Below are 16354 nucleotides of genomic sequence, written 5' to 3'. Positions count from 1 at the left end.
TTGACAAAATAACAAAGTTTGCTATGCAATTTGGACATTACTAATGGATTCATAATAAACAACGTCTTTGTTATTTTCATCTTTGCTAGAATGTGTACCTGGTTACTATGGAGGCAAATGCAACTTGTCATGTATCAATTGCAAAAATGGAGAATGTGACAGAATTACAGGCAGATGCCAGTCTTGTGAAGCTGGAAAACAGGGAACTTTCTGTGAAAAGAGTAAGGACTCGCTCAAAATGGCCCTAATTGTGTCAAATTGGTAATAATTTCAAAGAGAATATTTGGGGAAAGTGTTATCTTCTTATTCAACTTTTTTTTGTTCGCTCAACCTTTCGTCATTTAAAACTTGTATTTCCAAACGTACTCAACATGCACTCAAGCAGAGATACAAAGTAGATATAGCAATACATGATTGGATGGAGAGATGTTGTATATAATATGGAACGCGTTTATAAATCCGCATCTAATTTTTGTACGACTGGGGTTTATGATAAATCTTAGTGTACAAAGAATGCCAATTATTAAAAAATTCTTTCATAAAAGAAAAACAAACTTTAAAGAGCGAGGACCGTGGGAGTTATATAGCTAAGTCCGCCCAGTTAATAAGAAGAAACATCGATGAAAAATATTGATATAACATTTATACAGGAACTTATTCGCTTAATAGCTCATCAATGATTGTCTTTAGCAATTGGTCGGAAAAGACCAGTTGTCATTTGATGTATGCTTATTGCTACACCAGCGTTGACATATATGTGAAACACATATTGCAAACTTATGATCTTACAGATTGTACAGACTATTTTTATGGCGATAATTGTTCTCAACAATGTGGTAACTGTCTTGATGGAGATTCTTGTGATAAAGTTGATGGACACTGTCCAAGAGGCTGCGAGAATGGATGGAAGGGAGCAAGATGTCTGCAGGGTCCGTTTCACTTTTATATTAATGCACATTATATAACACGTAATCTTATAAGTGTTTAAATAAAGGAATTACGAAAGCTTAATTTTAAACAGCTGGTTATATTCTTTAAATAACAGTGGTTATTGAACAATGGAATGCTAGCAGGAAAACATAAAGATACCTATTAAAATCCAAGTCACCAAAATGCTCTTACGTCAATTAATCGCATCTTTTAAAAACGGAAGTATGCAATATACTAATAAAGTTTACACTTTATGTGTAACTTATTCAGTGCAAAATGTAATGTAAACATTTGGCAAGCAAACGTTCCAATTATTTAATTGCCTTTAGGATATTTGCTTTAATGTTTCTGCGGTTATGAATTTCTTTTAACAGTTTTGGAAATTTTAAAATAATACATAATTTTTAACGGAAGACCTTATTTTTAATTATAAGGAAAAGTTTTAATGGATGGTCATTTTCGCAAATAATAATAATAATAATAATGTTAATACAAACTGATGAACACATTCAGAAATATCGCTCTAGAATTTTCTGATTCCATCATAATCTTATCCACTCCTGATCTAAATCTTGATATACATTTTAAATAACATTAACTGTATTATATGGCGTTCATCTGCTACAAGTTTAGAAAAGTAAATACACTAATTGTCTCTAAACAGAGATAAGAGACTATATTACAGTTACCTTGGAAACAGCTTCAATCAAGACATTGTTAAATGTAAATAATAATCGCAGGTACTCTTTTATATTTAGAATGTGAACCTTACTTTTATGGTAACTCTTCTACCCCTTGTGGCCACTGTGCAGATGGAAGGTCGTGCAACAAGAGCAACGGTTCCTGTGACAAGGGTGGTTGCGCAGACGGCTGGCAAACAGAAAAATGTGAGATAGGTAAGAGTCAAGGAAATCAAAAGAGTTATACTTGTACAGTATCAGACGGACAATAGCTGCAAAAAATGTTCCCGGAGGCTCATAATGATATTCCATTTCGCTTAAAAAATCACTTGTCGAGTATTTAAAAAAGCAAACTGCAAAAAATATCGTTTTAGATCCAAGTCTATTTACTAAAATTACCATTTTTATATTTTTGTGAGTCTTTTCTGTGTCTTTGAATGTCGATATTTCTGTCCTAGATTTTGTCACATTTAACTTTTCATTGATAATTGCTACTTTAACGCTAAGAGAGGATATTCTAAATCCAACTGATTGAAAAAGTATTAAATAGATGTGATACAGAATTGGCTATAACTTAATGATCTTTAAGAAAAATGGGTACACTTCCAGCGATCGCTCAAGTGGCCTAGTGGTTAGAGAGTCTGCCTCGGATGCGGGAGGTCGTGGGTTCGATCCACGGCCGAGTCATACCAAAGACATATAAATGATACTCACAGCTGCCTCGCTTGGCGCTCAGCATTAGGAGGTTAGTGTTAGGACTGGTCGGCCTGGTGTCAGGATAATGTGACTGGGTGGGACATCATGCTACATGTCTACATCACTATAAACTACCACATTGCAGACATAATAGCGATATGACTGAAAAATTGTTAAAGCTACATTAAAAATCCAAATCACAGACACACACACACACACACGCACACATACGCACGCGCGCACATACACATTTCCAGCGTATGTGTTCATATTATACATTGAACAATCCAGTATTATAGTCGAAGAGAATTCAAAGATCAGTTGGTGGAAAAAGTTTAGATTTTGGGCTTGGACTATTCACTGAGAAAATTGCACAAAGTTAACATTTGGAGAGTTTTATTCGCATCGTACAAAATAAATGCTGAACGATTAATTAGGTTTCCATTGTATAAGTCATTTGAACTAACACGAATTAAATGTTATGTTGTGAAAGTCCTTGTAAATGCTTCGCAAGATCTTGAAGACTTCACTGCTCTCTGCCTCTCCCCCCGTGTATCTTTCTATCTGCTGCTATAGTTGATGAACAACATTTTGACAAGTTGTTGTCAATGCATAGGCCCTACGGCTTGTAAAAGGCTTACATACTTTTTATGTGATCTTTGCTTCAGGAAAAGACTTGGACTGAAACCGTGTATAAACAATGCATTTCATGAGACATCGAACACACGTGATAGATTTTGCCTGCATCATAATAGCACCCACATTTATCACGAAAACTAAAATATCACAAAGGTATATAGTTAATTGAATATTCTACAGATTTGATTAGCCTGCATTGATAATTATTATGGCAACTGTAGTACACAGTGTGGTCACTGCAAGGATTCTTCAGTCTGCGACAAGGTTAACGGCTCCTGTCCTGGTATCTGCTCCGAGGGATGGATGGGGGATAGGTGTAATATAGGTAGATCAAGCACAATTATGCCAATATTAAACAACTAACCACGTTACCTTAACGATTATCAGCTCCCGTTTGCCATCGTTTTTATTCTCTTTTACCAAAATTCATGAAACCTTATAACATAAAAACCTGCTAAACTAATATAAACGCGTTCGTTAACCAGGGCTAACTGGTGCAAATCCATTCCACATCCTACCGTTAAAGTTACACATATCTGAACTAATCAAACTTGGTTTGATAGGATAATTCTTTAACACTTTCGTAGCTTTATAATGTAATTTCATAAAAATCATCATAAAGAAATTTGAGCGCTTTAAACCAATTTATCTTAACATTTGGCATGAAACCGCAAAGACAGTGCGAAAACAAAAATGATATCACTTATAACAGAAGTGCGTTGTTCCGTCCCGTCTAATTAAAAAATGTGTCTATTCAATAATGTACATTTTCTACCTTGATGAACACCGAAATATGACAATTGTTTTTTAGATCCTTGTTTTTTATCAGCCTGCATTTCGACGCACTACGGTCCGAATTGTGTAAAGCCTTGCGGACATTGCTTAAATAATTGTAACCGTTTCACCGGAAATTGTTCTGAGGCTGAATGTGAACCCGGCTGGCAAGGATCCAGATGTGACATAGTATTATGTATGTACCCCATTATGTATATCTATCTATATTTCTATCTCTTTATAAATATATATATATATATATATATATATATATATATATATATATATATATATATATATATATATATATATATAAGCATTGCACACGAATATATTTTGTATGTCAGTTTTTTAGATTGAATCGTAAATTGTCTGAATCATCATCAAGCCATAACAAATACTCTTTTTGTTTTTTGGGGGGAACACCAGACAGATGCCCCCCCCCCCCCAATTTTTTTTAATTAAAAGTTGCTATTTTTTTGTATCCCCCAAAGGTATGTGTGTTTGTATTATTTATAACAGAATGTTGATCAAAAAAGTATTATTTTTTATTATTCTTTTTTCATTAGAATTTTTGATGGGGTATTTAATCCCTAGTGTGATCTATAGGGTTGTTCATCCGACACTGGGTAATAACCCCAGCGTCGAAGTTCCTTCCCTAGTATGTTTGGTGATCTTTGCCAGAGATTCCTAAGTCCCGTGTATTCTATATGTGTTTGGTATACTGTATGTGTGCTATATGTTTCTTTGTTGGGACGGCTGTCATAATCAGATGTTTCCTCAGTTGTCTTCTCATATGCTTTAAAATGGTTGTTTAGTAATAATTAAATTTTTATTTAAATATATTCCAACTGAGTTGTTTGAAATTTGGTCGAGAAAAGGGTGCAATAAATAATAAGTTTAAAAGAAACTTATTGTTTTACTTGGGTGACCATTGTGTGTCGTTTGCTTGCTATTTCTTTAATTCAGAATGAGAGGCTTTATCCGGGGAAGGATCCACATTTTTCTTTATTTCTGAAAGTTTTTCCTTTATCGGAATATAGCTCTCTCCTTTATTTATTGAAAGTGTAAATAAAATTTCCAAAAGACAAAAAAAAAAATTCCTTGTATATTTGGTATTAGTTCTAGATTAACATTATTAAATTTTTAATTATAATAACTATTTTTATCCTTTGTTTTTGTTCTGTTTCTCCAATTCCTCCGTGTGGGTTTTTCTGTTGCTATTTTGCAGGCCTGTCCACTCCACGTAGCGCCTTGTGACTTAGCCATGCGACGTCTATGCAACTTTCTTCACCCACATGGGGGTTCCCTGTATCCCTTACTCTATATGGCTTAATGAAAAAAAAAATTAAATAAAATTATACTAAAAAAAGGTGATGTTTATACAAATTTTACATTTTAATTTCAAAGAAAAAATTTAATTTACTTTTTTTCCTTTTCATTTTTCCAAATTTTAAAAATTAAGCTCGCCTGACTTCGAACTATGGACACTGCGGGGTGAGAGATTTGGTCATTGCTTCATCTCGCATTTGTGTTACGCGTCCCCACACTGGTCGGTATTGTCGAGTCCCTCCTCCATCTTCCCCCACCATCCAAGAAAAATTATGTTGTCTCAGACTAAAACTACATATATGTTTGTAGGAAGACGTATTGGTTTTGTGTTGTAATAGGTGTTCAGTTTTTGTATAATACATATATTTTTTTTAAATTATCACCTAGCCACAGAATATCATTGTCTATTATTTTTAAGACAATGTTGTTTTCATAGTCTACATCTATATATAAAATATTGTTTTCATTACACTTATATTTGTTACACATTTCCATTATTAGCATTATCCAATTGTTTTTTGTTTTATCGCATTGGGCAATCGTATGTAGTTTGGTGAAGTTTGCTGCTTTACATGAAGGGCATTTCGGCATTATCCTGATCATACGACGTTTGATTGCTACTTCGCCTGTAAGCCAGGCGTTATGCAGATATTTAAAACGAATGCTTTGTGTTCTTACAGATCTTATCTTTTCCCAGATTTTGTCCAGTTTATCCCCCAGTTGTCCTGCTCTACTCTGCATTTTATGTTTTTTGTTACGTCCTCTCTAATCCAACCATAACTTATACTTATTTCTAATTGCCATTGCTCTGTTTCGTCCCTATAATTTAAAAGTATTTCTCTTATATATTTGAATTTACGCGGCACTTTGAAATTTTTTTTTAATTTATTATTTTCGTATATCTCTGGTCGGCTTCTCAAGGTGAAACCAAATCAGTAAATGTACAGTGCCTCCCACGCTGTAACAGGGTATGGTTGCACTTTTTTAATTTATTATTTATATTTGTTAATTTCTAGTAGTAGGGGGCTAGACAGATCCAAACTCCCTCTACTTTTGGCTCTATATAGTGTCTATTTTTTATATAATGTGTTTTGTGTTTCCGAATGTAATCTATTATTTTGTTGTCCATCTTATTTAAAATTTTGTTATCCATGTCAATGGATTTAATTATGTAGTTGATGTTTGAATATAAATATGTCTTGGCCACTTGGGCCCGCTCCATGATACATAATGGCGTCATGGCCCAGGTTTTCACATTTTCTCTTATTTTGTTGATAATATGTTTATAGTTTTCTACAGTTTCCTTTTTGCCAAAGTATACCACTAGAACCTTCACCGTAACTCTCAGTAATTCAGGGTAAACCCAGGATGGTTGCCTCTCCAGTTGCCTATTTGTAATATGTATGTCTTCTCGTGGTTTAGTTTTGAACCCGACTCTTCCCCAAATGTTTTAAATTCCTCTTCTAGATGCTTATAGGATTTTCCCTCTCTTATAAAGATTGTGCAATCATCTGCATGTTGGAGCATCTTTATTTTATTTTTTAGGTTTGGTATTTGTATGCCTTGTATTTCTGAGTTGTTTCTTATCTTATAACTTAGGACTTCTATTGCCATTACGTATAATAGCATTGATAGTGGACATCCTTGTCTCATTGATCGATGTATTTCAAATTCGTAAGTGCATTTTCCGTTTACCTGTACACATGAAGTTAGGCCTGTGTATAGGATTTCAAGTCCAGTTTCGAAAAATCGGTCCGAAGCCAAATATTTTAAGTACATTCTGTATATAGTTTCGTTCTAATCGGTCAAAAGCTTTTCTCTGGTCGAAGAGTACCATAGCACCCTTCGTGCCTATTTCATTTATGTAGTCTATTATGGTTTTAATGTTTAAAATATTATTTTGTATATCCCTCCCTTTTCGCCCACAAGTTTGGTTTGTATTAATTATTTTGTTTATCCCACCCTTTACTCTATTTAGTATCCTAATTAAAATTTTATAATCCGTATTCAGAAGTGATATAGGTCTCCAGTTTTTAATATCGTCCCTATCCCCTTTCCCTTTATAGATAATTGTAATAACCCCTTCTCTCATAGATTTTGACATTTTCTTTTTGCTTAAAAATATATTATTGTACAACGCGTTCAAGATCGGAGTTAGTTCACCGTGGAATTGTTAGTAGAATTCCGCGGTGAGTCCATCTTTTCCTGGCGATTTTCTTTTAGTTAGTGTAGCTATGTTCTTTGTGATTTCTTCATCAGAAATGACATCGTTACAGTGACCTCTATGTTCTGCTGATATCATCTCATAATCGTCATTTCTTAAATAGCTGTCGATTCAATTGAAATCTATATTCTGTGTAGTGTAATGTTCTTTGTAATATAGAAAAATACTACTTAAAATGTTTTCTTTTGCTGTGTGGGTTACATTGTTTATTTTTTATTTTATTTAAGATTGTGTATAGCCCCCTGTTCTAAATTCTTCCCGTTTATATAAATTACTTGCTTGTTGTATAGATCTCTGTGAATTATCCCGCCCTTATTATCCTACCCTGATTTTCATCTTCTTCAATGTTTTTAATTTTATATGTCAGTTGCTTTTTTTCGTCGTCGTTTGTTGTCTTACTTAAAGTTAGTTTGAGTTCGTTTTGGCCTTTATTTTTGTTTTTCCGCTTTTCTGTTTCAGTATTGAATAGATTTCCATTTTATTATGTTTTTTAAACATCCTATTCGTGTATTATATTGATAGTTTCTTTATTATTAAAGGCTTCGATTTCTTTCTTATTATTTCTATATATTCTGTATCACTTAAAATTTTGTTGTTTAGTTTCCATTGCCTTGACCCCCATTTATCTCTTTTTTAATTTTTAGGTCGATGGTGACCATGTTATGGTCTGATAGTTTTTGGTTGGTTATGGTTGTGTTGATATACTCTGATAGTTTTTAGCTGGTTATGTTTGTACTGATATACGTTTGGGGATCGTAAAAGTTTCCAGAGAATCTGTCAAGTCTGTTTGATTGGCATGGATTATAATTAAAAGTGAATTCCCTCCTTAGAATAGTAAGTTTCATATATATATATATATATATATATATATATATATATATATATATATATATATATATATATATATATATATATATATATATATATATATCGTGTAATTTGTGTTTGTTTATTAAATTTATCCTTTCAGTCTTGTATATTTTGTCACTAGTTGTTAGGTCAGTCTTTCTGTCAATTTCATCCCCATCCCAGTTGAAATCTCCCCATAATTAGATTTTTCAAAGAAAAGTTTTGTAGGTAATTAGATAGATTTTCTATAAAATTTGATTTTTTGCTTCTATTAGCTGGCATGTACACATTTATTATACGTCAATTTAACATTTTTACATGTAATAACCGTCACTTAAAAATCTCCCCCTCCTCAATCCTTTCCCAACTTATTCCCTGTTTATTTTTTTATTATTGTTGTATCCACCCACCCTGAAATGTCAGTATTTATAAAAGTGTTGCATATCAGTATTGCGTTCAGTTTATCCTCTATTAAACATTTAAATTCCGGCGTGATACCGTTATGTGTTTCTTGAATCATTATTACATCAAAGTTTGTTTCTTTGGCTATTTTGTCTGCTTTCGCTTTATCGATCCCATTGCTGTTAATAGTAGCGATCCGAAGTTTGTTTCTTCCATTTTTTAGCTTCACTTCTCAGGTGCCGCATCACTGTTATGTAAGATTTATTTGAATATTTATCAGTTAAGGTTCTTTTATAATATTTATATTTATGTGGGGCTCTGGGGAGCTTCCATATCCTCATTTGATTGGTCGCTGTTTTCTGTATTTTGTGAGTCAAGTTTTGTATTCATTTCCATGTCTAATTCATTTTCCGTGCCCTGTTTACTTTTTCAGGCGAGCTTTCTAGGTCTGTGTCCTTGTCTTTGGCATTCTTACTCTTTTTTTTTCTCTTCATGATTTGTGTCCTTACGGGCGGGATTATTGTTTGTTGTGTTTGGTTCAAACCGTGATCAACAAAGCTCAAGTCCCCTTCAAGGGAGGAACCATGTGACGATTTCCCATGTTTTAGATTATGTGCTGGTGCTGGTGTTGACGTCATAAGTTTGATTCCCATTAGGACGACCGGTCTTTCCTCCTCTTGTTTTTCTCCACTTTCCTGGATGTTATCGTCCTCAATGTGTAAGAGGAAATAAGGGTTTGTCTCTAGTATCTCCCCTTCGTATTTTGGAGGTCGTGGATGGCAAGTCTTTTTGGCTGAAACATAACCTTCACACTCTAGATCTACTCCAGTCGTATTAATTGTTGGTGTTCTGTGTTACCATATGGTGTGGTTACATTTAGTTGAGAGGTTGTTTGGTCATTTATGACCGCATTTACGATCTCAATTTCTAGATCGGCGTTTTTTTTCCTTATCAACTGTATTTGTTTTGGTTCCAGCCGCCGCACTTGCATAGGTATTTTGGGCTAGAGGCTTTTTATAATCTCTTGGCGCATGCCCAGTCTTTCTGCAACATGTACAAGGTCGTTCATACTCGCATCCTTTTGTTCCACGTCTTGAGTAAAAACTCTAGGACATAAGCGTATGTTGGCAATTTTGCGTCGTTTTATTTGGCTACTGTAACTATTTTTATCCCCGTTTGCATCTCTTGGTAGCCCCACACAGTCGCCATTTTTATTTATAGAGATCTGAAATTGTTGTCTTATTTTCTCAATTAGAACTTCGCTATCAACCTCTAAGGGGAGCCCCGATATTATAATGTCTCTTGTCCTGGGTTCTAACCCTCAGGTCATTGGGGGTGCCTCTGACACATTTGTTGTTGGTCCCCGTATTTCTTTTTGAGTCATGTCTAGTAAAGGAGTATCACATTTTGTGGGATAGACAATGAATATATTTCTCCCTCCGTTTTGTATCCCTTCTATCCCTTCGATTGATACTCCCTTTGCTTTAATAGCAGAGATAATAACAGATTGTTGGGGACATTCAGCTACTACCCCGAACTCTAGAATTTGACATCCTTTTGGAGTGGGAGGCTATTAAAATATCTCTTTCTATATTGTTACCTCAATATATTGGTCTAGTCTTGCTCCTTTATGCATTGATTTTTGTCCTTGGGGCATGGTACTAATTGAGACTGTACTATTGTGTGCATTTACTAGCAGTGTGATTTCTGCTCAATTGTTTTCACCCCACTGCGTAAAAACTATATTGTTATTTCAATTAATTAAAAGTGTCATCAAAATACAGTACTCTGTAGCAAATTATACAGACCGTTATATGTAATCAACACCAATACAAAATTAAATTATTGAAAAGTAATTATTGATTGAATGGATCACGACTGTGATCAAAATATTTATCAGTTAATCTTGTTGAGCGTTGTGATTTTCGCTCACTTGGTTTCACGCCACTGCGTAAAACTATGTATTATGTAAGCAAAAACACAAAACTGCAGAGTGATTCAAATGAAATGTAACTTGCTAAACAAAACATAAAATATATGAAAATCCAATGTAGTTAATACATGGAAAATGTATTTAAATGAAAGAGATCACAATTGTGATCAAATGAAAAAATAAATAAAGCAAAAATGAAAAGTGAAATAAAAAAAATGGTGTAATAGTAATATACCGTTTCTCTATTCTAAGGTTCGCTCTTACGAGCTGCCTTGGTTTCCAATTGCTTTCCCTTCTTAAAAGCGACAGAATCCATGTGTTAGACACGTACGAGACAGTACATATATTGCTTTAGAGCGCACCTAAAGGACGTCTGCTCTCCTCCTTAGTTCGTGCCATTCTCTTCTTAATATGCGACAGCCGATTCTATGTTTCAATGGCCCGTTGCGGATATACTCACCATAACAAATACGCTGCTACATGCAGCATAAAAGGATGCATGAGATGTGAAAACAAAGTTAATCATTCTCCGGACCAAATTCCATAAAAAGAAGCAGAATGCCACAATTGTAAGAAATGGAGACATTATGCAAAATGCTGCCTGTGAAAATCAGCAGTTCGCAAAATATAATGGAGAAAAGAACTTGGATTTCAAGGGACTATTAGCACAAAGAAGGGTCAGCCATGGATAACGCGTGTGAGATTAAACAACACTTCACTTTTATTCAAGATTGACACTGGTGCTGATGTGACTGTAATTCCTGAGAGGGATTTACAAAATATCGCTGACCCAAAACTATCAAAGTCTGATCGAAAACTGTATGGACCTGAAAATTCGGAACTTAAAGTGCTGGGTTAATTTATATGTGGACTAGAATCAAACAATGCGTTCAGTGTACAAGACATATTTGTTGTAAAGAGACTGATTCAGGCACTCTTGGGCAGGCTCACGACTCAAGCTTTCAACATTATTGAACAGGTAAACATATCCTCGATAAATGCTTCATATAAAAAGTAACAAAATGCAAGAAAAATTCACGATAAATCTATAAATTTAGATGAGGATTATTGCGAGAAATTCGCAAATTTGTTTAAAACTCAAAGGAAATAAATTGGTTCTATAACATAACACTGGACAAAAATGCCAAACCTTATGTCTTATCTACCACAAGAAAGGTTCTTATCCTTTTATTGAGTAAAGTTCAAGAGGAGTTGGATACAATGGAGAAAATGGGCGTTATTTCAAAAGTAGATGTGTCCTCAGAGTAGTACGCGACAATGGTTGTCGTTCCGAGACCGAACGATACGGTAAGAACTGACATGGATCTAACTAAACTGAATGAATCAATTATAAGAGAGAACCACCCACTATCATCAGTTGAAGAATCATTTGCAAAACTAGAACTGCAAAGTTTTTCACCAAACTTGATGCTAACTCAGACTTTTGGCATAAAAACCTGTCAGAAAATTCACGCCGCCTCACAACTTTCATTACTCCTTTTGGTAGGTTTTATTGTAATCACCCTACATTCGGAATAGTTCCGAGCTGGAATTTTTCAGAAAAGGATGTAAGAAACTTTGGAGCGACATGGCGAAACACTGTGATTTTGACGATGTTCTTGTTTTGGGGAAATGCAAAAGGCTGGCGTCACATTAAACGCTGAAAAGTGTAAATTTTCGACACCATCTATTAGGTTTCCTAAGCATGTTGACGTAAATGGTTGCCGACCCCATCCGGAAAAAGTCAACGCTATATCTGAAATGGAAACACCGAAATTCGTAACAGAGATACGACGATTTCTCGGTATGGCAAATCAATTTGACAAACTTAGTCCAAATTGGGCAGAAAAATCAAAACCATTACGTGAGCTTTTGAAAGGTAAAAAAAGCGGACATGAGATCCAGATCAAGAAGAAGCTCTTAGAGATATCGAGCAAGTATTGATATGTTCAAAAACTTTAGTATATTATGACCCAAACAGAGAAGTAGCTGTATCTGCAGATTCATCTTCATTTGGACAAGGTGATGTGCTAAGGCATAAGCACGGTAGCACTCTGAGGCCGGTTGCATTCGTATCGAGAGGTACGTCCGAAACCGAATAACGCTATGCTCAAACAGAAAAAGAGGCCCTTGCAATCACTTGGGCATGTGAACGCCTCAGTAGCCTTTTAATTGGGTCACAATTCAAACTTGAAACTGACCTTAAGCCATTTGTACCACTAATGAATACACAAGTCCTGGGAGATTTACCCCCTAGAACTCAACGCTTTAAAATGCTTTGATGAGATGCAACTTTTGTATAGTTCATGTTGCTGGCAAAAATATATTGACTTCTGATTTTCTATGCAGAGCACCTTTAAGTTATATCTCTGCGAGTGACAAAGAATTTCAGTCTAAAACTAACGCCTATGTTGATTTCGTAGTTAGTAATTTGCCCGCATCACATACTTGACTCAAACAAATAAGGTCTGAATGTCGAAACGATTCGATTTGCAAATAAATTGTACAATTCTGTGAAAACGGGTGGCCAGAGAAAACCGCTATTGATGGAAAACTTAAATCGTACTTGGCAGATAGAGGTTAAATTACAATTTAATAATTGTCTTTTAATGAAAGGTACACGACTGGTCGTACCATAATCACTTCAAAAAGAAACCATAGATAGAAGGCACGATTGTCACCATGACATAGTTAAAAGCCGTTAACGGGTCAAAACGTCAGTTTTGTGGAAAGGACTAAGTACTCAGGTATAACGCTTGGTAAGGTCTTGGCAAAAGTGCATCGAAAAATCAAGAGATCAAGCTAAACCAATGATACTAAATGAATTTCCAAGTCGACCTAGACAAATAGTCGCTTCAGACATGTCTGTACTGAATCGTCAAACATATCTCTTGGTGACTATATTTTTCACGATACATCGAAATAGCAAAATTCCATGGCACAGGTTCAAAAGCAATTGTCAATCATCACAACTCAAGCTTTGCGCGATACGGTGTACCAGAAGTGTTAGTTTCAGATAATGGTCCGCAATACGCATCCGCAATACTCAAATAATTAGTAACACATTACGGATTCAGGCATATTACTAGTAGTCCACAATATCCACAGAGCAATGGTCTCGCCGAAATAGCTGTTCAAACAATTAACATAATGCTTACAAAGCAAGCGATCCTTCATAGCTCTTTTGACATATCGCGCAACACCATTAACGAATGGGTACAGCCCTATCGAATTATTGATGGGAAGAAAATTACAAACTACTTTGCCAATGGCACCCAAAAAAACGTGCACCCCAAACGGCCAGATTTACTGAGACTGAAGAAATCGGAAAACTATCAAAGGCAAATTCAAAAGAGAAATTATGACCGTCGACATCTCGCCCGAGATATAAGAAACTTCAGGTAGGTAATAAAGTATCGATTAAAGATTTTATTTTTCAGGCATTGTTAAATTTGAAGCATATACACCTCGTTCATGCATGGTAGTAACTGACGAGGGAGAAATACGGCGTAATAGAAAAAATTTGCTTCCCATGCCTACCACACTATTGGAGCCACTAAGAGTGACTATTTCACACCATGATACTTTGTCTGGCTCCGATGAAAGCAGACCAGTGCCAACCAGTCCACACTTTCGGGAACATTGTCAAAACCACATGAGAGACTGAACTTGTAAAACATGAAGCCTATGTACTTTGCTTATAAATGTGGTCATCAGATCACGTTTCGTTTTAATGTCAGTTTCTCAGGATACTTACTAATTAGCTTTAAAATCTCACTTGACAGTAAAAGTAATCAGATATCCCAAACTGGACTAGAGCTATATACACCATCAGGTGCATTATGTTCTACATTCACTATGGTTTATGTTCGATGGGAAAATACTTTCAGGAAAGTCTTTACTACCCTTCCTAACTGTACTGATGTATTGTATTTAATAAATAGTTTAGAACTAATTCTGCAGCTATTCTTCAATAACAAATATTATTAACAAATATTATTAATATATATATATATATATATATATATATATATATATATATACACACACACACACACACATATATATATATATATATATATATATATATATATACACACACACATATATATATATATATATATATATATATATATATATATATATATATATATATATATATATATATATATATATATATACACAAGAGCGGAATGTAAATTGTACTAAGGTGATATATAATAAGTGATGAAAAATAAAATTTCATGACCGTACTCCCTCTCAAGATATATTATGATTATAAAGCTCTAATTCTAATATATTTGTAACTTAATTTCACATCGAATATTAAAGCTGTCGAAACATTGCGTTTGTGTCTGTCCAGCATGTGTCATTCCCTACCCCCAGCCATTCTCCCACATGCACATACCAAACTGCATAACAATGTCAACTCCCATAAAAGTTTTGATAATTCAGGGTGACAAAGTTTTTTTAATCCTCCAAATAATCAATTATATGTATTAAAAATGTTTTAGAGTCACTCAGGCATGACCATTAAGTCATATTAACATGGTTTTAGAATGTCTGAGTGTTAATCTTCTTGAGACGAATCCAGATGCTTTTTGTTTCTTAACTCTATGTGATGTTGTAGAGAGTGTCAGTATATCAATATCCTAACAAACGGATAGCGGAAAATACAAAATCTTCGAATCGTATAAAGTATGTGACAGTGAACTAGTTTTATACGATTAATTCACTCCTCTAAAGATAAATCCATATACCAGCGATAAGTAAGTGAAAATGATTCAAACTTCAATGGGTTATTAAGTGGCATGTTGGAAATAAGAAACATTATTAAAACATTAATATAATGTCACATTGACTTCGTTTCGTTCAGTTGACCTTACAGGTTTCAATCCGCATACAAATATTCATAAATGTTGGAGAAATGGGACCCAAGATAGCACAGAAGCAAATAAGTAGGTTAAGCGTGAAAATTGATCAAAATGTTCTGCATTTTGGTATGGCTGATTAACTTGAAATGAATCCATATACCAATTTTCCAGAGTTTAGCCTAGATTATATCATGTTAAATATGATTATTTTATAACAAACGAACGTTCCTCCGAAAGTGTAAACATATGAAGGCACGAACTAAACTGGTTAAACGCTATATATCCTCCCAACCTCCTTTGGGAGTAGATAATAACTTTATCTCTGCGTGTGAAACAATATAGAAAAGAAAGAATTGGGAGCCCAATAAATAGTACTGTTAAATTTCAACGACTACTTCCTTAGTGACAAAATACTATATCGTTAATTGAACATATATGTTTAGCTTTGTTTCGATTTAGGTCTCATGGTTTTATAGAAACTGTCTCACAAATTGGGACACTCACATCAAACGATTGGGTAATCTGAAACATGATAAATATGTAATTAATTGCAGTTAATATAAATACGTATATATCAGTCTTACTTGCATCGACGGTTGCCAGATTAGATGATATTTGGAAAGAAGGTTGCCCAAACGTGCATAAATGTTCTAAACGCATATGAAAACATAGTAAAAAATATTTAACTCATAGTGGTCTTCTTGTGTTGGCAGAAGACACACAGTCTGCGCTTGTGAAAGTTGTATACAAACTGACTTGGTTTCCATCTATTATGATAACACATTTTTATCGTTTTCTACTATACTTCTATCATACGTTTTGATTGTTCAAAAGCAATTTCTATCTGTACTTAAATCAGTTTATTTAATTTATCCAGTATTCAATTTTTGTCTTTGGCAACATTAAAAGATTTTATATTTGTTTACATTTCAATATGTTTGGATTCTGAAAGGATACAACTGTTTCAGAGCGACTATAATGTGTTGGGTCTTAAAATGGTTGTTTCATCCGAAAAGCTGCA

The 16354-nt window shown here is 34.4% G+C and overlaps 1 protein-coding gene across 1 annotated transcript in view; it reads left to right on the top strand.

Moving 5' to 3' along the window:
- LOC149798458 (uncharacterized) overlaps positions 1–16354 on the top strand; it is an 81802-nt gene that overhangs the window by 25877 nt on the left and 39571 nt on the right. The window contains exons 8-11 of the mRNA XM_089960876.1: positions 90–221; positions 792–929; positions 1689–1826; positions 3775–3915. Of these exons, the coding sequence (XP_089817002.1) occupies positions 90–221; positions 792–929; positions 1689–1826; positions 3775–3915 (549 nt within the window). The remainder of the gene's footprint in view (positions 1–89; positions 222–791; positions 930–1688; positions 1827–3774; positions 3916–16354) is intronic.

This window comes from Sinohyriopsis cumingii, chromosome 6, assembly GCF_028554795.1.
Source record: "Sinohyriopsis cumingii isolate HCF-2022 chromosome 6, ASM2855479v2, whole genome shotgun sequence".
Lineage (NCBI taxonomy): Eukaryota > Metazoa > Mollusca > Bivalvia > Unionida > Unionidae > Sinohyriopsis > Sinohyriopsis cumingii.
Note: the sequence above shows the minus strand (reverse complement) of the source record. Positions and strands in the feature narration are given on the sequence as shown.